The sequence below is a fragment of the Arvicanthis niloticus genome, chromosome 8 (assembly GCF_011762505.2).
Source record: "Arvicanthis niloticus isolate mArvNil1 chromosome 8, mArvNil1.pat.X, whole genome shotgun sequence".
NCBI lineage: Eukaryota > Metazoa > Chordata > Mammalia > Rodentia > Muridae > Arvicanthis > Arvicanthis niloticus.
In genome coordinates this window covers 23175404-23202216 of record NC_047665.1, presented here as the reverse complement: position 1 = coordinate 23202216, position 26813 = coordinate 23175404, and the positions used below count along the sequence as shown (strand labels likewise).

At 40.3% G+C, this 26813-nt stretch overlaps 1 protein-coding gene across 1 annotated transcript in view; it reads right to left on the bottom strand.

Moving 5' to 3' along the window:
• Nucleotides 1–26813, bottom strand: part of LOC117714091 (uncharacterized) — a 280965-nt gene that overhangs the window by 104528 nt on the left and 149624 nt on the right. The window contains exons 14-15 of the mRNA XM_076939837.1: nucleotides 22238–22320; nucleotides 17031–17155 (exon numbers count right to left, since the gene is read on the bottom strand). Of these exons, the coding sequence (XP_076795952.1) occupies nucleotides 17031–17155; nucleotides 22238–22320 (208 nt within the window). The remainder of the gene's footprint in view (nucleotides 1–17030; nucleotides 17156–22237; nucleotides 22321–26813) is intronic.

Below are 26813 nucleotides of genomic sequence, written 5' to 3'. Positions count from 1 at the left end.
ATTAGATAGTCAAGCATCACTGAAAGCTCAAGGCAGTCTTTCTGACAAATGCTGACGGTTGGCTGAAGTACATGAGCAAACTGACTCAGAGATGCGTTGATGGTTTCCCTCCTGGAGCCACATTGTATTATGAGCTGGCACAAAGTTAGGTCGGACATGGCCAACACCTGGAAAACTTACAGAGGCATCCAAATACTGTCATCCGTGGCAGACAACCAACATTAGGAGTTTGAATTTCCTCCATACTACTCATTCCAACAACGCACATTTGGATAAGGAGACAGCAGTTCTCATTAACTTTGTGAGCACATCATCAGGAAGCTTGTTGCTCAGGACAGGACAAGGATGCAGCTTCAAGACAGACATGAAAATTCACGTCTCCAGAGCTGTTATGTCCACACAATTACCTTAATGTGTCCCAGATTCAAACCCTACATAGCTGTTCCTGTTAGTTACTGGACCTAATCCATGAGAGCTGCTGAAGCACCCCCTCTCCAAGTGGAATGATGCTGTCCAATCTGTAACCATGAGCCCTGGACCATACCCAACCCTCAGATGCTAAGGCCAATCTAATCAAATGGCAGTACACTGGGAAAGGAGACTGTCGGCAAAATGGATGAAAAGGCAATTCCAGAACTTTCCAGAAGTCTCGATGGTGATCTACAGAGGGCAAAAGGACACAGAGTGAGAGAGCCATCTCCTGAAACTCCAGCACACACTCAGTGAACTACTGTATCTGTTGTCATTGTCCTGGTGTACAAAACCATGACAAGCGCATGACCTCAGCTTGCAAGGAAATTGGGATTCAAATGAGGACATCTATATGAGAAAGGAAAGAACACTCAGGAATTCCAAGGTGAGGAAACCTCTCTGTCAGGCACAGCTCTCTTACTTGCTATTGTTTTAGGGCAAATAATTTACACTTCTCCAATTTCCTCATCTTCATTATAGATAAAAGGCATTCTCCAAGAGACAGAAAGGGGGAAATTGGTTTGCTATGTGGGTTATCCACAAAGTAAGGTTAAGAGAACTCTAATTAGATACATATATAGTAAAGACATCATAAATTTTAAACCGGAAGGAAGAAAATGTAAGAGAATACTAATATGATTGAAGGTGCAGGAAAGTTTTTTTTTTAACATAACTCAAAAAAAAAAAAAAGCACAAACCATACTTGATACAAGGGATTAGGTAACATTATAATTAAAGGTTTCAATTTAACACAGTAACACAGGAAAAAAATAGCAGAGAGATGGTTGAGCAAAGGTATTAAATGGACAGATGATATATCAGAAAAACACACCAAAATCTCACACAAGGTAAAAAAATACTGAAAGTGTATAAGACATTTCTGCACATTAACAAACTAGTGCCAAAAATTCCACATAAAATGACAAAGTTAAGGAAGCAAGCTCCTTAGAGAAGTTCAAACACCAGCAGGTTCACAATAGCAAGAACACTCCAACTTGTCATCAATGCAAATTAAAGTGATAATGAAAGGGCTGGGCAGAATGGCATACGCCTTTAATCCCAGAACTCTGAAGTCAGAGACAGGCAGCTCTCGGTGAGTTCGCAGACAGCCTGGTCTACAGAGTGCAGTCCTGGACAGCCAGGACTGCATAGAGAGACCCTGTCTTGAAAACACGAAAGAAAGAAAGAAAGAAAGAAAGAAAGAAAGAAAGAAAGAAAGAAAGAAAGAAAGCAAGCAACAGTGGGATGCCACTTGAGATGGATCACATTGGAAGACCAGATGGTAGAGCATGGCGAGTCTGTTGAGAGCAGGGCCTTCCTGCACAGTTGACAAGCAGAAGGCGCAAGCAGCTCTTCCAAAACTCCTCAATGAAGTAACAGTTGTGCAGTCAGGCATGGGGTGAGTCCCCAGTGGGGGAGTAGAAGCTGTAGGATCAAGAGGTTTAGGTCATCCTTGGTGACATGGCAAATTTAAGGTCACCCTGAGTCATGTGAGACCTCATGTCAATAAGCGGGCAAAGCACGGCTGACCACTAGTGTCTAGCAATTACATGGATAAATATGTATTTCAGAGACCTTCTTACAAAACACCATGAAGATATAAATTCCCTTTAATGTTGTTTTTGACAGTCCAGGTGGAAGGAGTCTACTTCCCATCAGAAAAAAAAAAAATGGATACTATAAAACAGTGCCAGTTATCAGGTCTAAAATATATACTTCATTTTGGCTCTTTTAATAGTATATGCATTATGCAGATATTAGAATGCCACATACATTGTGCTAGCTATTGGCATACAGCATGCATCATGTTAGCTATTAATTAGAAACTCTCATGCATCAACAAGATAGAGGTAAAGCCACGGGGCTGAGTACAAGGCACAAGTAATAGAATGATGTCTATAACTTCACATCCTTTACGAAACCCCATATGAAGTAAAAACCATGTTACCTATAGTGACATAGATTTTTAAGACACACATCAAATGCACTGCAAAGGTGAAATAACTGTTTTATACATCTTTCTATCTCTGGAACCTAACAGAGATCTAGATGACTAATAAATGCATCTTGAATAAATCAATAATAAAATACAGAAAATAAATACAGAGAGTATGCAAAAAATTATCCCAAGCCTTGAATGGATGCTATAACAGTGTGTGTGTGTGTGTGTGTGTGTGTGTGTGTGTGTATAAAGAAGCCATGGTTATCAGATCAGGGGAAAGCCTTGAGTACTGAGGGAGGTTGGGAACTTTAGGGTCTGTATCTTTTGATTTCTAAGTCCTGAATAATGAACTGGAAGTTACCTAAACCTGGGACTTAGGAGATGTTTAAATTTGAATGTCAGCTGCTAGATGAGATTGTAAGGGGAAGGAAGAGAAATTTAAAAAAACAGAAAGACAATGGAACCCATGTGTCGTGATTACATGATAACACCAACATATTAAAAATTTTACAAGATGGGGCGGGGGAAATGTCATGTGCCTGAAAGAAATAAGCAGATAAAGAACAATTATTGATTGACATCCAGGGAGGGAGGGGTGAGGAGAGATGGAGGCAATGGAGGTAGGGGTGCAGTAGCAAAAGGGATAGATAGCAAGCCAAATCTCAAGGAAGGATGCCAGAATAAGCCAGACTCCTTGTTTCAAATTCCTTTGGCCTGATATTTTCTTAGAGGTAAAATTAAAGTTGACAGATTCGGTGGGGGAGGGGGAAAGGAGAGAGGTGGAAAAAAAATCAAATTTAACATAAGAATAAAAACCTCTGTCCCCAAATCCATAAACTGAATTGTCTAGAGGAGGCTGCTGAAGCCTGATAAATCCCTGAACGACTTTAATTTAAGATATCCTGAGTTTCGCGGTTCTTCAGCTACTCCCCTAGCTCCAATCTGCTATCAGCCCGAATCAGAAAGGGACCCAAGATAAGAATAAATGTAAGATTTACTCTTATTGAGTCCAATTCTCCTGTGTTGGGTCCATGGGGAACAACAAATGATCCTCCCAAGTAGCAAAGGAAAAGAGAAAAGGGAAAGTTGCACCTGTGCTCCAGCGACAGCGGCGTCCCATTTCTGAGGTCTTCCTATAATTCATAGCTTTGCTTGTACACTGGTTTGTACTCCATGGTTCGCTGGTCACTGGTCCTGTTAACAAACTATGCCCCACCCTTACCCTGAGCACCTCCCCCGCCCCGCGAGTGCCAGATGCTTTAAATTAATGCCTATTAAGTCGTTTAGACGTTTTTCCGGATTTGAAAATCGTAACGGGGTCATCACAATAATGTGGCAACCAGAAGAGAGGAGGAAAGATGTCTGGTAAAGGTGTTACAAGGACATGTCTTAGAACACTGAGGATCCTATGGCTATCTCAAAAGTAAAACAGTATAAAGGCGAACGTTGACTGATGTGTTGCAGCCACACGGAAGGGCAGAAGAACGTTTCTTGCGATTTCTGAAGTGGGTTGCTAACAGAGTGGACCCTTACTGCAGTCAGATAGACAGGAGGTTAACACTGCACCCGCATTCAAGTGCACTGAATGCTAGTAAGATGAATGCATTGTGGGAAACGAAGAAGCATTAGAATCAGTTTTTATTAACATGAGCAACCAATGTAGAGTAGCACATTTTTGTGCTTGTATTTTTACTGCACTTTATTAAGCTTTCATAAATGTATATACTGTATATTGGGCATATTTTCTTCATATCATCTTACCCGATCTTTTCTCCCTCTGCCATCTCCCACTAATCTGTGTCTAACCAGTTTTACATCTATTTTATATGATATTTGTGTTTGTGTGTGTGTGTGTGTGTGTGTGATTTTTTTAAGATCTGTGTAAAGCGTAGGAACCAGAAATGAGAAAAGAATGCAACATCTGCCCTTCTAAGATTGGCTAAGTCACTTAGTATCACCTCCTCCAGTTCCATCCGTCTTCCTGCAAACAGTAAGGCTCCATTCTTCCACTAAAAATGCCACTGTGTGTACATGGTACAGTCTCTGTATCTATTCTTCCTTTGCTGACCTCTGTGTTTGGCCTTGGAGCTGAGTTTGTAGTGAAGTAATAAGGTAGTCCTATCAAGGGTTCAGAAGATGACATCCTCCAGCACCAATTTCAGCCAAATCTGAACCAAGGTGTGAAAAAGATGTCCTGCCTAAGAACGTTTCTGAGTATCGTGTAGTGATGAGGGGGCTGTAACATCACATCTGGGGTTTGATACTTATAAAATGGACATTAGTGGGCAACTGGGGCTCTGAATGGACTATCCTTCTCAAGCATGGAGAGATTCAGGACTTAGGACAAGGGAGAAGAGTCACATGTGGGATTGTCACACCCAGGATGGCAAATTGTGAATATGTCTGTGCTGAATAGTTTTATGTCAACTTGGCACAGGCTAGAGCTATCTGAGAAAAGAAAATCTTGATTGAGAAGATGCCTTCATAACATGGGGCTGTAGAGAAGTCAATAGGATATTTCCTTAGTAATTAGTGATTAGTTATAGTGATTGATGGTGGGAGCCCCATTCTGGATGGTGCCATTTTTTGCCTGGTGGTCCTGGATTCCATATGAAAGCAGGCTGAGCAAGCCATGAGGAGCGAGCCAGTAAGCAGCACTTTCCCATGTCCTCAGCATCAGTTCCTGCCCTGTTTGCATTCCTGTCTTGACTTCCTTCAGTGATATGGACATGTAAGCCAAATAAATAATGTGTAAGCCAAATACTTCCCCCAAGTAGTTTTGGTCATGATGTTTCACCACACGAATCATAACCCTACACTACAATCATGCCCAACACTTCAGACTCCCTTCATTCATTTTAACAAATTATGGTCAAAGACAGATCACAAAGCCTCAAAATCCAATCATTTAATTAGGCAATCGTTGTTTCAATGTTGTGAATCAATGCATTCTTGTTTACATTTCTAATAAAGAGTCATTTAGCACTACTGTTAAATTTCTAGTCACTAAAAGATGACTCAGGAAGATGAAATTGGAATTTCAATGAAATAATCAAGTGACTAATTGGTGTTTACAATGTTACATCCCAAGATGGGTAGACACATAGATAAAATATGCACACACAGAATTAATGACAGAGAAATGGTTTGGTTTATTTTTTTCCCTGAGGTTTTAGTGAGCAAAACTGACATTAAACTAAAATCATAAATTTTCATGTTAAGAACTTCCAACCATAAAAAAAAAAAATTCTCAGGATGAACTGGAGGGTTCTAAAACATAATAAGCGAGACAAGCCCAAGGGTGTTCACAGTGACACAGACTCTGTGACAACTGAGCAGAGGCCTTCAATGGGTCTCAAGCTTTAGTCTCCTTGTACTATAGTAAAAAGAACAGAAAGAGGCCAAGTAAAATATTACACATACTTATGGTACCTCCCTGATATTTTCCTGTAAACGTCATGCAAAAATATTTAGAATAAAAAGCTTCTAAAACTGAAATAACCTGGGCTTTATTTTGTGTCCCATAATATATAAGATTCAGTTGGTGAACCATAGATGAATTTAAGGTAGCTGTACACTTGTCCCCATAAAGAGAACATGAAGCTAATGAGATTTCTATGCACTTTCTACTCTTCACCGTGACTCAGTAGGTAAACGTACCACTGGTGTATATTTTTGCTGTGTTTGTGTATTATTGTTGCACTAAAAAATCCTTAAGTTTGTGCTTGTTTTAGGGAGATGAAGGAATAACTTCTTTGTCCCGAAAACACCCATTGAATTAATGATTCCGAAATCATATAAGCTACCGCCATATTACAATTTGAGTAAGACAAAATCCAAAGCTGTTTAGGTAACATAAAATACTGAATAATCATGAAAATTAGTGGATTGTGAAATGAATGACCACCTACCGTCACCGATGAAGCTGGCCCAAGACTCTCCAGTTTATTAAAGAAGGCATAAAGTATATGAGAGTGAAAGAATTTACAATGCCTGAAGCTCCAAATACACCCACTCAATTGTTTTCTTGATGCTGTTTGCAAACTATTACAACAGTGCATTATCTGTTTTACTGGTCATTTGAGTTTTTGCATCAAATAAATCCCTACATTGCTTTGTGCCCAGCTTTGCCCTTTCTTCATTTAAATCATGCAGCTTGAGTTCAGAGGGACCCGCAAGCTGAAGTTCCTGGACATTTACGTCTTATCACTGATGTCATGTTAGGTTTCCAGACAGTTGACTAAATTAATTCTGTTCACCTCATTCTCCATCTTCCCGACTGAATCGGTGTGGTGTCTATGGAGAAGAGTCTCCTCCACACACTGTGTTCATGTTCCAAGACATATTAAACTAAAAGATCACTACTGACACATTGTGTTTTAGCGAGTTCTGGACAAAACTAAAGTCATTGCTGTATTATGTATCCAGAAGATGAGCTACACCTCAAACCTGCTGAATGCTGAATGAAAGAGTGAGCATCCATACATAAGGACACACAGCGCGCGTGCACGCGCGCGCGCACACACACACACACACACACACACACACATTTATAGAGGCTCATTGACTCAACAACAACATGCTTTCCAGCTTCTAGCAAGTAAATGCTCATCTGAGATTTCTGAACAACCGTTCTTTTCATTATCTTATGTCTCAGAACTTTTAGGCAAGAGCTGTGGAGAAGCACAAGCCTAGGATGACAGGGTGCTGGGTTGGACTCTCTCCCATTTTTTTCCTCTCTGGTTACAAGACACCCTTAGCAACTCCCAGTATCATAACCTATCACAGCGACCTGATTGTGAAGAAATGAGAAGGGGATAAAAGGAGCTTCCTTCTTTCTTCCAAGAGGAAACATACACGGGTCCTCCCTCATATCTCAGTGGCAGAACCAAACACCTGACTATTCATACTGGATGATAGATTCCTGTCCACCACTTTCACTGGAAACAGCATCGCTGATAAGAAATATGAAAGAGAAGTCGATGGGATGGCCTACTCAGCCCAAAGACCTGATTTCAAACCCAAACCCACATGATGGAAAGAGAACTGACCCCTACAGGTTCTTCTCTCCCGTTCGTACATGTGCCATGACATCGGTACCCATACATGTGCCATGACATCGGTACCCATATAAATGCATACACATAAATTTGAAAATACTGAAAACAAACTGTGATGGTTTGTATATGCTTAGCCCAGGTAGTGACACTATTTGGAGGTATGTCCTTGTTGGAGTAGGTGTGTCACTGTTGGCTTGGGCTTTAATACCCAATTTAATTCTTTTAATGCCTGGAAGTCAATATTCTGCTAGCAGCCTTCAGATAAAGATGTAGAACTCTCAGCTCCTCCTGCACCATGCCTGCCTGGATGTTGCCATGTTCCTGACTTGACGATTCTGGACTGAATCTCTGAATCTGTAAGCCAGCCCCAATTAAATGTTGTCCTTTATAGGACTTGCCTTGGTCATGGTGTATGTGCACAGGAGTAAAACCTTAACTAAGACACAAACAAAATAAATGAATATGGAAATAAGGTACATGGTGAGGACCGACATATAGTATAAATCTCTTGCTTTTAAGCATGAAGAAGGTCAGAGAGACCAAAGCTTTGGGTCCTAGAGGATGCCAGTTTCCTGTTATTATACTACTTCTAAGGAAGCAGATTAGGTCAAAAGTTCTGTGATTTTTCTTATCAATCTAGCAGTCTAGTAGACTAGGTCTAAGAGGTGAGACTACTTATCAGAGCCATTTTGGCTTTATGCATATCAAAGCATACTGATCACGGAGAGGTCATGTTAGGCAATATCTTTTCCATGAGTTTCGTAAAATTCAATAGCATGGCATAAAATAGGCATGTAACTTAGCTCCAAAAGAGGAACGAAGTGATATTCATAAAAGTGGAATCAAAATCCCAAAAGAGAAAAAGAGGGAGCAGATGTAGGTAGATGCGACTATGGTCATACAGTCATGTCACTGAGAAAGAAGAGGAAGCTGAAGAGCATTCTCAGAGGAAGTCGAGAGTGCGTGGATCATGTACGTGAATCATCAGAGACCAACAGGGGTATTTCAGCTTCAAGTCTGGACACAGAACGAAACAACAGACAGGACTCCAGTCTTCCATGTGGACCGGTCAATTCTAGAACAGGTAGAGAAACAGTCACTGAAACTGTAAAAGCAGTAGCCTGTCCCCACTGAGTTCCTAGGAGGGATGGGTCCCGTAAGATACCAAGAGAAGATCCCGTGACTCTTGCCTCATAGGATTCTCTCCCTGAAATGAGAGTGGGATCTATTACAGACTTCTGGTCACTGGAAAGTGGTAAAGGGAAGGCACCTTGTAGAAATAATTAGTTTCTAATTGATCCTATGTCCTTTATGACTTGATACTGCACCTGGGCACCACCATTGTCCTTTTACTCCGTCCACTGTATTCTTTATAAGAGATAAATCATTTTGGTTCTTGGTGTCTATGGGTTTTGTTGTTGATCTTGTTGTTGTTGCTGCTGCTGCTACTGTTGTTTGGTGGTTTGTTTGTTGTTTCTTTGCTTGTTTTGAGAAGGAACACAGGAAATCGCTCTCCTGACTTAGCATTTGAGAAAATGGACCCACCTGAGATGAGCCACCCCTGCATAGCCCATTGAATAATTGATTGCACAGAAGATATTTGCATCACATGGAAGAGCAGTTGGCCTGCCAGGAGCTGTGGGCAGTCAGAGCCAGCAAAACACTGGGGCTCCCTGCCACACAGCTGCAGATAATAAAATTCAGCTCATAGTCTGACTGAGGGTGAAGGGGGATTCCTCCTCACACAACCCTCCAACTGAGCACAGAGCTAAAACCTCCAGCACACCTCTCAGAGACCCTGGCTAGACACCAGCTGAGCTATGTCTAGTAACTGCACCCATAGAAGCGAGGGGCTTAAGGCAATGTGTCTGTCATGCTGCTGAATGAACCACTAGAAAAAGATTGTATTGTGATTATCCTTCTAGCTTTCATTATCAACATTCTATGTGCCAATGGAAGATCTTCTGGTTACTAGCAAACTATTTTGCTTAATAGTTGAAAAAAAAACCCTATTTCAATAGCTCAGATATAGGCAAGAAAGCATCCTGAAACATAGTGAGAAAGAAGGAAGTCTAATTACTAAAAATAGCTAGCGCTCAGTGCACTTATTGAGCACTTACTGCATACCATCACCATCTACTTCAGCATCTTTTAGATGCGGAAGATGGAACTCAGGTTCGTATATATGCCAAGCATTTTTCTGGGCTACTGAGCTGTACCTCCAGCCCCACTATTCTCTATTTAATATTCATTTTTGAGTTTACTTTAAAAAATAAATGTGTGCTACTATTGTCATTTTACTAATAAATTGGAATAAAACAAATTGGAGAACCTTCATGGTTCTGCACACTCTTGACTTGCCTACTTGAACCCATAGAGTAAATTAGTTTGAGCTAACAGATTATGCTCCTAGAGTCTGTAGAGTTAACCACTAAGATCAATACCTCTAGATAAATATACAGTCACACTTCACACACATCTTATAAGATGAAGATATCAAACAATACATACCTACCTGCATGTGGCTCATGGGTCAATTACTTCCAGGAATATGCCCCCATAGTAGTATTTGGTTTTTCCACAATGTGGCTGGGGACTCAAGTGTAGGCCCTCCTTGTATGCAAGCCACATGCTCCACAATTGATCTTGCTCTTTAGGGTTTTATTTTGTGCCTTTTCCATTGAGATAGGGTTTCACTGAGTTATCCAGACTGATTGTTAATGAACTCTATAACTTGAGCTTCAGATTTATCTGCCTTGGTATCCCAAGTAGTACCAAGAACAGGCCTATGCTGCCAAGACTAGCTCTCCATGGATATTTTGTTCTGCTGAACCATTCTAAATCTGGCATAGGTAAACAACTGTTCTTTGTGGCTTCTCTTTATTCCATCAATGCAATCTGGAGTGTGTGAATAGAGGGTATTTCACAAATATAAAGAACCTGAGGGCTGTTGGTGTCTCTGAGGCTAGGAAAGGGATGACGAACTAAAGTGTATAAATTATTACAGGGGCACAACAGCATCCAGTAAGTTTTGATAGGCATATCACCTAATCACTTAGGAGGTATTCTATACTCTGATACATAGCAATAATATGTGATCCTGGCTACCTGAGAATCTGGGGCAAGAGATAGCAAGTTCAAGTCCAGCCTGAGCAACTTTGTTAAGCCTGATCTCAAAATAGAAAACAAAAAAGTGGGCTGGAGTTGTGATTCTGTGTTAAAACATTTTCCTATTTTTGTATCAGCCCCTAAGTTCAAATTCCAAGCTAAAACCAATCACACAAAAGTTATGAGCATCAAATGGGGGAGGTGAATGAGAAAGATTTACAATGTGTAAAACTCCGCGTGAGTGGTTGTGATTAGTCTATTGCCACAGGTGTGAAAATACAGTGTTCCTTTCAGTGAACCATAGAGCAAATTTTTTAAAAGAAAAAGAAAGTCCTTGAGAAAGCTACTTAGCACAAGAATTGTATATTTAAGTTGTCCTTGAAAAATAAGGAAAGAATATTATTCTCTACCCACTTTAGACTGAATTAGTCTAGTTACAGTACGGGTATGTGTTGAACCATCTGAGGTTGGTACTTTGGGTACAACACTGCCAGTTTTTACCTGATAGTTCTCAGGATATGTTTAACAGCAGAAAGTAAAAAAAATTATTTTGAGGTGATCATAAGTACCTAGACAATTCTGTCTAGCGAGATTACAGGTGTGGCTCTATTTAACCCCTAGAAAGGATCATGGGCATATCAAGAAAGATTTTTCCAAAAGGCAACATTAATTTTCAAGTGTTTAGATTGCTCAGACAAGGATTTCCCTCCAACGTACAATTCATCAACCTCTGTGCTCACTGTAAAATCAATCTGCTCTGCCTGTGTGACATAAACAAGCCATTCCTCAGCAATGAGACAGACCATATGTGAAGGTGTTTTACGGAAGCACAATGGGGAATACGCCAATCAAAGAAGCATCTGCATTCTATTTCAGTGTCAATTCACATGTGTGTTATAAAAAAGAAAGTGTATCCCATGTATTAACAATAGCTTTCCCTCGGAGTTCACTCACACTTTCCCTAAGCAACATGCAGGGTAACTACATGAGCTCCTAAAGAGTACAAGTAAAGATCTCAGTGTGCAGGGCCAGCAATGTGTGCCTTTTGCAAACATCTGCCCCTCCTTTCCCTGACAGAAGAAAACTTGCCTTAATTCATTAAATGACTTTCTTGAAAATCAGCACGGTCTTATCAATGCATTGATGAATATCAAAGCCTTATGCAATGAAGAGAAAACAGGAAACTCTGAAAAAGAGCAGTATTGTTCTCAAGAGAACTTATGGCGTACAATTGAGATGGATTGACATAGAAAAAGGAAGTGGGATCCAGCTCACTTCCAATACTAGCCAGCTCTATGACCTCAGGCAAGTCACTGTACTCTGGCAGGTCCCTGACAGGGCTGAACTAAGTCATCCCGCAGATCTCTTCCTGCTCTGAATGTGTGCGAGCCTCCTGTTGCTTAACCGCCTGGTTGCATTTGAATAGTAATGGGATCCTTTTAAGGTTGGCTCCTGGCTGGAACCTTCTCCCCAGTTGGAAGTTAGGTACCTTGGAAAACTATGTTAACTTCTTTAAACCACTAGAGTGGTATCTGCTGCTTTCTCACACCTATTAGAGCAGCTTCCAGAGGTACTTAACACAGACCCTGGCTTCCTTGTTCAGGCAAATCACTGCACAAAGATTAAGGTGCTGCATTAGAAAGCCCAGAACCCAATTTGCTCCTCAGGCAATGGAATTCCATGACTGTGTTTAAACAGCCAAATGAGTGGTTATTTATGTAATTAACTAAATGGACATTATAAGCTATCTCCCCAAAGTCCCTGGTTTCACAGGAAAAAAAAAATTAAATTAAAGCTTTCCAGTGGACAATGTCTTTTTTGACCTAAAATAAAACGAGACTTCTCCTTTTCTGTAGGGGATATTTTTAAGACAGCCCACCAGCAGCAGCAGTTGTCTGAAAGCCATGGGTGGAACCAAACTTTTTATATTATGTTTTTCCTGGGTATACTTACTCATGATCAAGTTAAATGCATATAGTAAGAACAGCAAGATATTAAAAACTGTCTAATAGCAAAGGAGACCAATTATAGAAAGATACTATAGTAAAGATACGCGGCAATGGCCTTCCTCTCTAATATCTTATAAAACTGTAAGCCCATTTTTCTGGTGGTAATGTCAGACAGTACAATGCCCATGTGACAAGATGAACAGAGGTGACAGGCACTGCATGTACTCTTAGGCTACCCTGTGATCCCGTGACAGTCAGTCTGATGACTGAGCTTGCAAAGTAACTAAGAAAGGGTGGTACTGTTAACATGGATATGACAGTCCAAGTAATGATTCATAGCTGGGGCTGGACACACAGAGATGGTGCAAGATTACATCATGCTACTCTGAATTGCATACAATTAAGAACATATGCATTTTCTATTTATAGAAACTTGCATTTAATATTTTTGACCATCACTTCCTGCGTGGAACTGCAAACATCAAGGGCAACAAGAAAGATTGGGAATGGGGCTGTATGGTTTTCTGTGATTTGTATCATTTCATGCTGTGAGCCCATAGCTATCATGTACCTTCTACCACCCACTCTGTCGTTAGCCTTTTTTTATCCTTATATTAAGTATGTCACCTAGACTGAAGATGCATAACAATTGATGAAAGACATATGCCCTTTAGTTTCAAGCTATTTATAATGATAACTATGAACAAAAAGGAGAGGGTGGCCACTGAAGGGGTTGCCAGCTCAATACCTTGAGAAGGAGGAGGGGTGTCTAAGTAACAAAACAAATCCTTGGGCCATAGTGTGGAAGACTTCTTCAGACGGTCTGCCAATCACTCAACTGATAATGTGGTCACAGGAACATTGTACATGTCAACCAAGCCTTGGTTATGTAGGTATGAGGATGGAGAGGTCTGTTATCAGAAGATGGGGACAATCCTTAGAGGGAAAGATGGCCAGTAGGAACAAATAGTCCCTGACAATTCTCAGCCTTTTGATAAACAACTAGGAAAGAGACTTTCAAGTGTATACAATTTTCCTCTGGAAACACCAGCATTTTTTTGATTATTGTTCATATGTCAGTTCTAGAAGTATTTATTGAATACTTGCAGTTTACAAAGGTATCAGTAATCTTTTGGCAGTCTTATAGTATCTAAAGTACAAGCACAAGATGGCCAAGCTATCACAGGAGTATGTACATGAAGGAGAACACTGCAAACGTAATGTAACACAGGTTCTGTGCACTGGAAGACAGTGAGGTACAGTACTTCTGGGAGTGTCCCCAAGGATTTGCGCTTGCCTTTCCAGGACTCTTCTGACCATCTGAGGGGACAAACAGTCACAGTATTGTCTTCTACATTCACAAGCACATTAGTTGAATATCTTGTTGGCTGGGAGAGAAAAGCCCTGACAGTCTTAAAATTGCATGGGAATGACTGGCTGCTAAGAATGGAATTTGCATTTGACTACCTAAAGTGTCCATGTGTTGGAGAAAAATAAAGAGGATTTTTAAAAAGAAATTTTTTTTGAAAAAAAAAAATGAGGATTTCAGAAATCTACTAATCTACCAATTTTCCAAAATTGGTAGCTACAAAGGAGACACCACCATGAGTCAGAGCCTAAGACAGAGCACCAAGACACACAAGGGGAAAGCATCATCTCAACTTGCTGGAGTGAGCATACACTATTCACTTAGTATCATATTCAGCTTTGAAGCCTGGTAGCTCAGTGTTCTATACTAAGTACATCGTATGAGGATTTGGAGAGGATTTAGGCAGGGGCTGCAACTAGCCCATGACTTACTGTCTCTAATAAAAAAATAAATTACAGAAACTGTTCAAATGGTAACTCAGACAGTGGAAACAGAAGTTTGTAGAGGTGCAGCAACCCCCAAATCCCTGGTTAAAAACAAAATGTGCAAATCCTTCCATATCTCCTTCATAAAAATGGCAGAAGTATCAAGAGAAGAAATCAATTTATTGACCTAACAGCCAATAGGGTAAGAAGGTGAGAGAGAAAAAAAAGTTCACTCATTAGATTTCTCTCTCTCTCTCTCTCTCTCTCTCTCTCTCTCTCTCTCTCTCACACACACACACACACACACACACACACACACGAACTTATGAGATCAAGTTCTAGAGCAAGTAATGTTGGTGTTGGGCCTGAAGATTCAGCTGTAAGCAGCTCAGAGGTGCTTCTATCTGCAGCCTTGCTGTAGGTGAGAGAGCAGAAATGAGCAGCTACACTGAACATATTGTTTTATAGTAAATATGTAAAGGGATAATAAGGAAAATAACCAGAGCAGAAGGAGACTCTGCTTTTTTGACTCATTGTCAGGCATAGCCTGTCCTAGAAAATGAAACCACTGATGGTGAGTTCTGCCATACGTCCTAACTAACCATAGCTCTAGGAAGTAGGTGAACATTCCAGATAAAGAAGACATGGAGCACAAAAGCCTTCATGTCATCCACTGCTTAGTGTGCCTGGGAAACAAAAAAAAAAAAAAAAGATATCTGTGGACAGGGACAAGTTGTGTTGAATAACCTCCACCACCCTTGTGTTAGGCAGCGTTTGGTCACTGTGACAAATTGCCTGAGTTACGTATTTTCAAAGAGCAAAAAGGTTGCTTGGGCTTGTGGCTTCAAAGCTTACAGTTCACAGTTGTGTGGGCCTGTTCGGGGCCTGCATCTGTGCAGTATATCATGACAGAACAGATCATCGGGTAAAAGCTGCTGACATCATGATGGCTGGAATCCACAGACAGGGACAAGAATGAGCCTTAATCCCAACCTTCCCTTTAATGGTATGCATCTAGTGACCTAACTCTCTTCCACTGGGCTCATCTCCTGAGACTCTACTATCCCATCTTTAGAGTCCCACTAGCGAGTGACCAAGCTTTTGGCATTAACAGTCCTCAATTTTAACTTTCAGGTAGAGCCTTTCTGGAAAATACTCCTGACAATAGCTTCCTTCATTAAAACTCTGAATGCACCAGTCGCCAGTCTTCATGTATATTATCGTTCTACCCTCAAAGTCACTAAAAGAGTGGGGATGGGATGAGTTATCAGATGTGCTTGAGAAAAGAGAAAATAGCAACAAACGGGCTGTGAATCCACAGGGGTGAAGCCCAGGTTTCACTTTTGCAGCACAGGTACTAAAATGGGAATCAGCATCTTCATAGAGAAAACAGTGTACTCGTGAGCCTGGAAACCATAGTCCTGCTGCTTTTAGAAAGCACAGGTAAATGTGTTTAGGGCTCGAAAGTCAAGTGAATGCGAGCAGGCATTACAGAACATGTGATTCAATGATGCAATTAGAGTCAATGTCACAACCTCAAGTCAGTAGCTCTGGCTGGAAGAGTGAGTGTAAATGTTGAAAAATAAACCACAGGCAGATAAATTGCCCAACAGGAAGCCATTCAAGGAAAAGACCTTGGGGGTGGGCAGAGAAGCGGTGATAGAAACACGTGACCTGAGCTGGCTCTGCTGTCTCTTTCTTCTCCTTAGCATGCTTACTGCCTCTGTCTCGGACAGAGGTTCTTAGATGAAGACGTTACTAGAATGTGATGTGTTTCCTCCTTCGGAGAGCCTCCACTCCTAACACTCTCTCCACCTTGTTTCGTGTGTTTGTACAACTACAACCTCATGAGGAGAGTAATAGACAGTTAAGGTCTTTCTGGATGATATCTGAACGCAAGCTTTCAGCGTGCGCAACCAGTAACATCCAGTTGAGTCTTCAGTTTTTGCCTCCGCCGTTCCATTTCTGTCTCCACCGCACTGCCCCACTCTTTTGGTATCACAGGCCCCTCTTTGAGACGTAGATCCTCTGAGGGGGATTGAAACCCCATAGGAAGAATAATGTCGGCTGGCCTGACCACCCAGGGCTCCCAGGGACTAGCCCACTAACCAAGGGGTTTAGTGTACAAGGAGGGATCCATGGCTCCAGTTACATATGTAGCAGAGGATGGTATATCTGACATCAGTGGGAGGGGAGGCCCTTGGTCCTTTGGAGGTTTGATGCTCCAGCGTAGGGGGATGCTAGAGCAGTGAGGGGGGGAGTGTGTGAGTGGGTGGAGGAGCACCCTTATAGAGGCAGAGGGGAGGAAGATGTGGTGGTTGTGGAAGAGTAACCTGGAAGCAGGATATCATTTGAGATGTACACAAATGGAATGATTAGTTAAAAAAAAAAAAAAAAAAAAAAAAAAAAGACTTGGCTCCAACTTTCTCAAGGACCTTGTCTTTGTTCTTTAGTCAATTTGATCATTATCTTTTCTATTTGGTGGTTTGTGAAAATATTTTTTTTTAACTATCCATAACACACTATACACATCCACATCTATCATGAACTGTGAACATCTCCAGGACAAGGTAGGTGTACTATAGTGCACAATTAGTATGTAATTATTTTTTGTGGACTAAATAAATAAAAAGAGAATATGGCAAAGATTTGTTGGAGTCAAGGAGTTTAAATTAGAAAATTAAAATGCAGAACACAGTCACTCACCAAACTGAAAAACGATGTTTTTCCAGTTCCTCTAGGTAAGACATATTCCCTGAATAATCTTCAGGATCTCCAGGCCTCCACATAGTAGATCTTTCCTTCACAGAGTGAGCAGCCAAACTATCACCCTTGTTAGGAGAATTAATCAATGAAAAACATGAAGTATTTTATTAATAGCAAATGAAATGTTCACCTACATTCAAGTGTGTTTTCTCCCGGATGACCTATGAAATCACCGATCACAAAATAAGTTGGTGATATTTCTTGAATTGCTTCCTACTTGGTATTCTCTCAAACTCTTCACCGCACAAGGACAAGAGCATGGGGGTATTCATGGTGTTAAAGCACACTAACTGGTGTCTGTAACTGTTCTTGCAACTAAACAGCAAATGTAACCATGATTATGCTATGTCACTCAATTAGGATTTGGGCTCCCAGTTAAAAAAAGGATTGCACCTTACATCAGTTCTTTGCAAAAGACATTTGAAAGGAGGCTTTAACAGCCAGTCTATAGAGAAGAAGGAGGTAGTTGAGTTCCAAAATCAGGACATAAGGATTTGATGAGTTCTTAAGACTTTGTCCACTTCTGCTTCATGCTATAAAAGGCCATTGCATACTAGCTTTGTCACCAATAACCTCTGAGTCCCTAACCTAGGACTTTCTTCAGCATAACCTTAAGCTCGGTACTTGTACAGTGTCTGTGAAGCTAATTTATTAGCATTTGAAAGAATCACGCAACGTGATGCTGTCCATAGAGACCTGTCATCCAACCTAGGAGATTTAGGAGTCCTGCTGTGGTAGAGAGTGAGGGAGAAAAAGCTGTTAACCCAGCAGAGTCCTCTCTTCCGTTTCCACCATAACAATTCAAGTTTTACCTGTTTCATGTATGGGCATCTCCCAGAAGATTTTAGTACAGAGGCTAGTTAGAAAAAGAAGTTTGAAGGCCATGAGCCCAGAACAGTAGAACACTGGGTGTTGAATTTATAACAGCTGCCTTAAAACCCTTTCTCTTCTTCATGCTTTCCGTTGTCATTTGTTAGGGGCCAGTTGTTTGAAATCCCTTGATCTGTGCTGATCCAAGTTTCAGCGCAATTCAGAGTTTATTTTGCAACTGCAAATTTCAGCTTTGAGTTGGCAGGTTGCAGTAACCAGGAAGACCATAGAAACCCAGGTGGAGCCAATATGTCATCAAATCCCCAGTGAACCCCAGGAGGCTTATTTCTTTTATATGGAATTGATTGGTTTGATTACTTTAAGAACAAAATCCGGTTATGACAGCCATGAATTTGAAATACTTTTTATTGTGGTCTTTTTTATCTTTCTTAGACTGTAGAGCCTTTCAAACAATAAAAATCATTCTGATCAGATTATTCACACTGGTGTTCTTAATTACCTCATTGCTACGGGAGTTGAAGAGTGTCAACATTCTTGGGGAGAAGATGAGATCTTTGAATCGCCCCATATGTCTTTGTAGCCATTTAAATTATGAGTTGATTCCACTTCTTTGTGGGCTTCTTGATTTAGTCTATCTTCTTTGATAGAAAGCTGAGACAGTACCTGGAGAGAAAACTCAGTGGCTAAGAGCACTAGCTGCTCTTCCAGAAGACCTGGGTTTGATTCCCAGCAGTCCCTTGGCAGCTGACAAGCATTAGTGTGTGACCCTAGTCCTAAGGGAGCCTGAGGGTACCAGGCATGCACATAGTGCAAAGACATACATACATGCAAGAAACGCTCATATACATAAATTTAATACATAAAAATAAACAAAAACTGAAATGGATGCCAATACCTAGTGTATTGATTAGGTTTACACACTGACCACCTTGACCCATGAAAATGCAGGTGGTTTATTCTTTCTATTTCTATTTGGTTAGTCTATGGGTATCTATCCTGTTTTTCAACAAAACCTGACAAAGGTAGGATTCAGTTTATCTCATTGGGTCTTTCACATCACCTAGCATGATAATAAGTAAGACCATGCTAGATGCTCAAGAAGTTATTATTAGGTCATTTCACCCACATTACAATTAGCAATAAGGAATGTCACCTCCAACTGCTAACTCATAAAGAAAAATACGGGCAAATTCCGAAACGTAAGAAAGTCTCCTAATCCTTTATATTTTTCTTTAAAGAATAAATATTTGAGTCTATATACTAAATATATTTCAAAAATGTGTCTTGAGAGGTTTTGGAAACTTAAAGGCATAGTGCCCATGCTATAGTGAGAAGCTAAACAGACTACCAACAGAAGATGGACATGCATGTCCGTCCCACACTTACTGAGTACAGGTGGACATGGCCCGTGGACCAAAGGCTTAGTCTTAGAAATAAAGACACTTGTTGTCTTATACAGATCAGATCTTGGTTTAATAAAAGTCAACTCAGACTTACATATACTTATAATTATATTTTTTATGAACAGAAATTATAGACATGTATATATAAAAATGATAAATATATTATAAATATTATTTATAATACTATATATTTACATTTTAAAAACAATATTGTATCATATATTTATTATATATAATATTATAATATATTTATAATATAATTTTATATTTATATAGTTATTCTTAGGAGTGATGAACTGGCCCTTAAATGTTTTAGTTTTTAATTCATTCTATTTTAATTCTATCTAAGTGTGTCTCTGAATATGAGTATGTGCACATTTGAATGCAGGTGTACATGAGGGAGGGAGTTCTTGGATTCCCTGGAGCTTGAGTTACCGACAGTTGTAAACCATCTGATCCGGGAATGGAACTTAGATCTTTTGCAAGCATACATGCTCTTAACCCTTGAGCTATCTCTCAAGCCCTCGAATGTTTTAAAATATTAATAGCTAAGTAAATTTGCACAGGATGGTGTGGCCTAAGTGATCAAGTGGGTGTGTAACGCCCTGTCTGGTGCATCTATGGCAGTAACGCCCTCTCTGGTGCATCTATGGCAGTAACACCCTCTCTGGTGCATCTATGGCAGTAACACCCTCTCTGGTGCATCTATGGCAGTAACGCCCTCTCTGGTGCATCTATGGCAGCCATTTAGGAAGCTGTGTAGAAAAGACAAAGGTCATCTGAGCTCACAACCTTTAGCTCTATTTGCATCTCCATTAAAAAACAAAGTCCAGAATTCCTGGAATCTTGTTCAGATGTTTTTGCCCTCTCACCATAGTTTCCTAAACCCCTGGGCTCAAGGCCAGGGGTGAGGACATGGGGATCCAATGGAGAGATAGCTGCCATTTCAGAGGCCAGGGACACAGCTCTGTAGAGAAGCCTTACTGTGTTGGCACAGCGAGGCCCCAGTCAGTAGCAGTCCTACATCCCAGACACCTTGCAGGGCTTTGAGCATGATCTGTAAGGGAAGATGCTCACCTGCCCATCTGGCCAGATGATGAGCAAGGGATTGTTCTCATCAAAGGAGGAGGCCCCGGGAGAGAGGAAACAGTGTCTGAAGACTGAATCCTGAGGATTACAAATGCTTTTGAACTGGCCTGGGAAAATCAGAGGAGAGCTAGGGAAACAAGAGTGCCACAGTGCCAGTGAGAGCAACACTCAGCTCAGCGGTGTGGTGTTTTTTTTTTTTTGACAACAAGCAGGATAAGATTTGAGGCTGAGGCCTGTGTTAATAAGATCACAGAATTGCAAGCTGTGAACAACAAAAAATGCCAGGTGCACACAGGAATCAAAGCAAATTAACATGACATGTCCTTGCTTCTGTTAACACCATTCGTGTGTGTGTGTGTGTGTGTGTGTGTGTTTGTGTGTGTAATGCAGCTTCAAATTGTTGCTGCATATATATGTGTGTGTGTGTGTGTTTGTGTGTGTAATGCAGCTTCAAATTGTTGCTGCATATATATATGTGTGTGTGTGTGTGTGTGTGTGTGTGTGTTTTGCAGCTTCAAATTGCCAGCCTAAATTTAAAACAATACAACATGAACACTGCTTCTCCTTTTGAAATCCACACCAATCAATATGTTGACCAAAGACTGATACAGGAGAGATAAAGGATATCTGGCTTCATAGTTCAGGTTAAACTTGTCAAACTCCATCCAGTAACCAACCCCATTGGGCTTCTCTTTCTGCCTAGCATAGGATAGCCAGCACTCCCACCCTTTCAGAACCACAAATTCAAATGGTTCTTTGACTTTTGATGTTTGAAGAACCAATGCTTCTCTTCCAAAGTTCAGAATAAGCTGCATTCCTCCATAGCTACTCAATAAATATCAGTTGTGGTTTCAGATGTCCTGTGAAAATGCAGGCCTGGTATGTCCAAATGACACTTCATTGTGAAGAGGGTTGAAGCAGGAGGACTGCAAATTTGAAGCCTATCTGGGTAACTTAGTGAGACCTTGTCTCAAAACGAAGTGTGAAAAAGGATTGTTCGTAGAGATGAACAGCAGTGAGCTGAATGGCACAGTGCATGCCTGCTGGGAGCAAGGCTTTCATTTCTTACCATGAAAAGACAGAAGGAACAAGGAGGAAGGGAGAGAGGAGAGAGAGAGAAGAGGAAAGGGAAGGAAGGAATTAAAAAGAAAGGAAAGAAGAAAGAAAGGGAAGGAGAGAGGGAAAAAAGAAAGAAGAAAAGAAGGAAGGAAAGTGCTTAATCAAATGTGCAAACTCATAAAACAGATATTTTTCATTTTTATAATGATTTTATTCATGTCCATCTTTCCTACTTTCTTTTAGTTGCAAAGTTTATTGTTAACAGTAAGTATTAGAACCTCGAGGAAGACTTTAAAAGGCTGATGTCCTATCAGCTCCATAGATATTTTTCTCCTTGACAGTTGCCCTTTGTTAAGATCACTCAAAGCTGGAGAAGGAGAAAATATGTATCTGCATCATTTTTCCTAAGCATAATTGAAAAACCCATATAAACTGGTTCTAGACTGGCTTAAATATTGTCTATTGTTCTAGAAACACAGCACGATTAACACATTTTTCTAATTGTCCTCTTAAGATGGAAAGTTAGCCAGACAGATTAATTTAAACTAAACTTCCCAATAGCATACAGAAGTCTAAATGGAATGTAATAAAACTTTATTGGCTCTGAAGATTTGTCAGACATTAGCCGCTTTAGCATATCCCGCACTTCAAAACCTGCTTCGAAGAACAAATTACCCTCAGCCTGGAAATACCCTTTAAGAAATCAGAGCTAATAAGCAGTGATGACTGTTTTCATGGTCTTCCTAGGACCAGCCTTCCTCTTACCTTAGCATCTAAGTCATGGGCTCCTTTGAAGAGGCACAGCTCACATCCCTTAGGGCAGGGGTCAGTTGTATTACAAATATTACCTAGATTGAAAAACAAAAGGGTGACAAAAATAGATTATGGAGATTTTCACTTTACCATCGATGTAATCTCATAACATTGACAGATAAGAGCGTATACAAGGCCTGGCAAGTGAGGGCTAAAAGACTCTGTTCAAAGAAGGAGGTTCCATTCTGACCCGTGTCCCCCTGCTTCAAGTCAGTCACTGTATGAGTTTCACGTGGAACTGGTCCATATGCCACACAATGTGGAGTTACTTTACTTGTACAGCTTTCTCCGGGCTGCTCCCCCGCCCTCTTCAAGGAAGGATGCTCCACCATTAGGTACCTCCCCGGATCTCACTTCTAAATCAACCCCTCTGTACCTCTTATATTAAAAGTCTATCATGAAATCTTGAGCTGGCCATTGTCTTCCTGCACCCAGGGCATCCTCCCTGACCCGGTTTTCTCACATCTGGAATGACACACTCATTGTGAAAGTCTCTGAGCCTCAATACTATGGATATGAGGGAGACTGCATAAGGCTTTACTGTGGTCTGTCTTTAAACTTTGTTAGTAGCATCTTTAGCTTCTGCCCGCTGAACTCCAGAAGTGTTCTCTACATTTCTAGCCCATCCCTTTTAGATGCAACAACCAAAGATACCCAAGACATTGCCAAATGTCCCTCCTAAAGGACAAAGCATGTCCAGTCAAGAGCACTGTTCTACGCCACAAAACCCTTAGAGACACTGTGTTTAGTTCATCTTTGTTTTTAGGATAGTGCCTAGCAGTATTTTAAGAGAAAAAGAAGGAATTATAAAGAAATAATAAAACTATTCTCAAAGCAATTTATACCACCCACACCATCAACTGGATACCTCACTTCAGTGAACACATGTGCCAATACCTGACTTCAGGATCTCATAAAAAACAAATACTATTCTACAAACATCTAGAGCTTCAGGTACCTTGGAAAAGCAGTGGCCTTTTGAGGAGTGTGGTTTACAGCTGCATTCACAGAGACAGGTACAAAGACCTGAGTCTTAATTTTCACCCTACTCCCCTACTCTTTCTGTCCAGGAGTTAAATTCTGCCATCACTTGCTGTTTGAGGTTTCCCTGGCCAGTGTTTTAAAAATAGAATCAATAGTATCAAATTTTTAGGCTATGGCTACATGCTTTAGGAACCAAGAGCGATCCAGCCTGTCCCTTGCTCCTCCCTTGCCTTGATTGTGGCTCATCATAGGGGAGCACAGTGTTTTACGACATTTTAGACCCTATCTTGAATCAGACTATGCCCAGGGACAGACAGACACCAAGAAAGTTGAAATCCACTAGTGACTTGTTCCTTGGATACTGGACACTTCAGTCTATGGAAATGAGATCATCTAAACCCTTGGACAAGCTTCTTTAGTGGTAGCCCAAAACCAAGTTTCTTAGCAGTGAAGTTGATATGGTCAAAATCAAACCAGAAAGGGAAGAGAGGAGAGAGATGTCAGAAGCCATGTGTTTATTTAGCTTTAATTATGACTTTTCTTAATATTCATGATTCGTATTCTCATTGTATAGTTGCATGAGAAACAAACTTAATAGAAGACATTTTTATTTTTTAGTATTTCCTAAGAACCCCACTTGTCTTGTGTTGGTAACTATTGCTCTCTCTCTCTCTCTCTCTCTCTCTCTCTCTCTCTCTCTCTCTCTCTCCAAACACACAAACACACACACACCAAACCTTTAAACTATTACCATTACAGCATTCTACAGATTCACGAATTGAGATTTAGATCAAAGAATTTCCTTTGAGTCAAAATGCAAACCAGTCAAAAATCTAAAATTTCATCCCCAATTCCATTTTACCTCAAAACCCATATATTTAATCCTTCTGTTGTATCTTACCTGAGAAACTGCTCTGTATTTTCTACTTACATATAACATTTTAAAACATCAGACACATTATTTGCTGATGGAAACAATGACCAAACATTTGTGACTTAAAATGGCATGTATATATTATATCAGAGTGTGTGCATTCTCATATGCATACTAAGGAGTGTGACTTGAATGTCTGGGCATAGCTTGGCTCTGTTGATTTCCTTGCTGCAAGCTTCACAAGTCTAATATGAATTCAATAGACAGGGCTGTGATTCTATAGGGACCCATGTAGGCTTGCTGGTGTGGGTAGATAAAGATATATCGTGTGTGTGTGTGTGTGTGTGTGTGTGTGTGTGTATCTGTACATGCACATGTGTGCACACACACACATACATATGTGAATGAATGCAGTCACCAACAGAGGCCAGAAAAGAGCATCTGATTCTGCAGAGGTGAAGTTACAGGTGGTCATGAGGATCTACTTGGGGGTACTTGGAAACAAACTTCTGTCCAGGTGGTCTTAACCCCAATCCATCATTGCAGACTCAAGTTATGTCTTTTCTTGCTTTGAATTACCAATGCTTTGCCTATCAAGAGTCTAAGATAGCTTCCTAGTTCTTTTTAGGTTGTATTCACCCAGATAATCTCTATTTTAACACATAACAGTTGTAAAGAACAGATATGGGGCGTCTTTTGGCCAAAGTCTTAGAAGCTCTGCCTACCTAGAATGATTTCTGGGTTTCTTAAATTAAAATGTAATATTGGGGCTGGAGGTTACTGGTTAAAGTCCTTCGCTCTTTCAGAGAACTGCAGCTTTGCTTCCAACACATATCAGGAAGCCCACAATCACCATGGGATTTATTACCCTCTTCTGGCCTCCATGGGCACTTGGATATACATGTGTACATATACACACATACTCACAGACCATAAATAATAAAATTAGTATTTTAGAAAATATAAAAAGTGTGCATACTAAGGACGTAAAGTACTTATCAAAGAGTTAGAATCCTCAAATTCTAACATTTTCTTGGCTCTCACACAGAAATTATCTTTCCTATAATGCAAAGTAGGTAGACAGACAATAGGTAGATAGATGGATGAATGGATAGATAGATAGATAGATAGATAGATAGATAGATAGATAGATAGATAGAAATGGATGGATAAGCCGGGCGGTGGTGGCGCACGCCTTTAATCCCAGCACTTGGGAGGCAGAGGCAGGCGGATTTCTGAGTTCGAGGCCAGCCTGGTCTACAGAGTGAGCTCCAGGACAGCCAGAGTTACACAGAGAAACCCTGTCTCGAAAAACCAAAAAGAAATAGATGGATAGATAGATAGGCAGATAGATGATAGATAATAGATAGAAAAGATATAATAGACAGACAGACAGACAGACAGACAGATAGATGGTAATAGGTACTTTAGCTTAAATACAATCACAGCATATACTTTTACACAAACTTCTATTTTTAATTTAATGAAAAATTAGTCATCTTTCTAAGATATGGAAGTTCCCTTAAGCTGAATTGTTTCCCCTTGGTCTCTGTCACATCGTAGCCAAGTTTTCTATCATAGCCAAGGTTTTCCTATCTCCACTTGCTCATGTAAGCCATGGTATGCTTGTCATCTTGCATTTCATACTCCAGGCACACATATATATGAAGGCATTCACATAGGTATTAATAAAAGATACAAAAGATTATGACTCTTCCTATAGTCTTTCTCACTCAACAGTATCTGACTGAATTCCTTTTAAAACAGGAATTGAAGTCCCACTGTATTTTCATGTAGTATAGCATCATAGCACCATGGAAAAGTAACTCAATGTACAATTCTCTTCCAGTGAACACTCACTTATTTATTCCTTGTTTATTTTTATTTATTTCTACCCAGGAGATCAAGACAATAAAATCATCTCAGTGGTGTGCTTCTTTTGTAGGACTGCTGGTACAAAGATAGTGTCTGTTTTAAATATTAATAAATGATGGCAGGTATCTTTTCTTGTCAGTTTTAACAGCCTCACTATGTAGTTTAGGATGACTTCTTGTTCATTATCATCCTGCCTAAGAGGGTTTCAAATGTTGGAATAACAGGTAGAAACTATAGTAACCATCAGGAGGTTGATTTTTCAGAGTATATATTGGGCCCCAGGAGGTGGACAAACCACTTGCTGTGCTAGTGAGAACACTGCATTTCAGATGTCCAGAACTGTACAAATGGTAGGTGGGCTTGTTTGTCTACTGTCATCACAACAGAGACAAAGGACTATTGGGAGTAAGCTCACTATGTAGACTAGTTGCATCAGAGAGTTTTTGGCCCAATTGAGAGATTCCAACTAAAAGAATAAGATGAGGGAACCATCAAGAAATTGTCCCCACATTACCTCTATAACATGCATCCATCGATCTATATCACACACACACACACACACACACACACACACACACACACACATATTAATGTTATATATATGTATGTATGTATGCAAGCTCTATATAATAAAATCCATTTTCCCAAATCCTTGCCAAAAAAGATCATTACTGAATTACTAATTAGTGTTATAGATAGAGACATTTAATACTGAACTTTTATAGACTCCTCTTGTCCTCTTGCATATAGAATCCTTGTCAGAATTTTTTTTTTGTATTTTTTTTGTATTGCAGA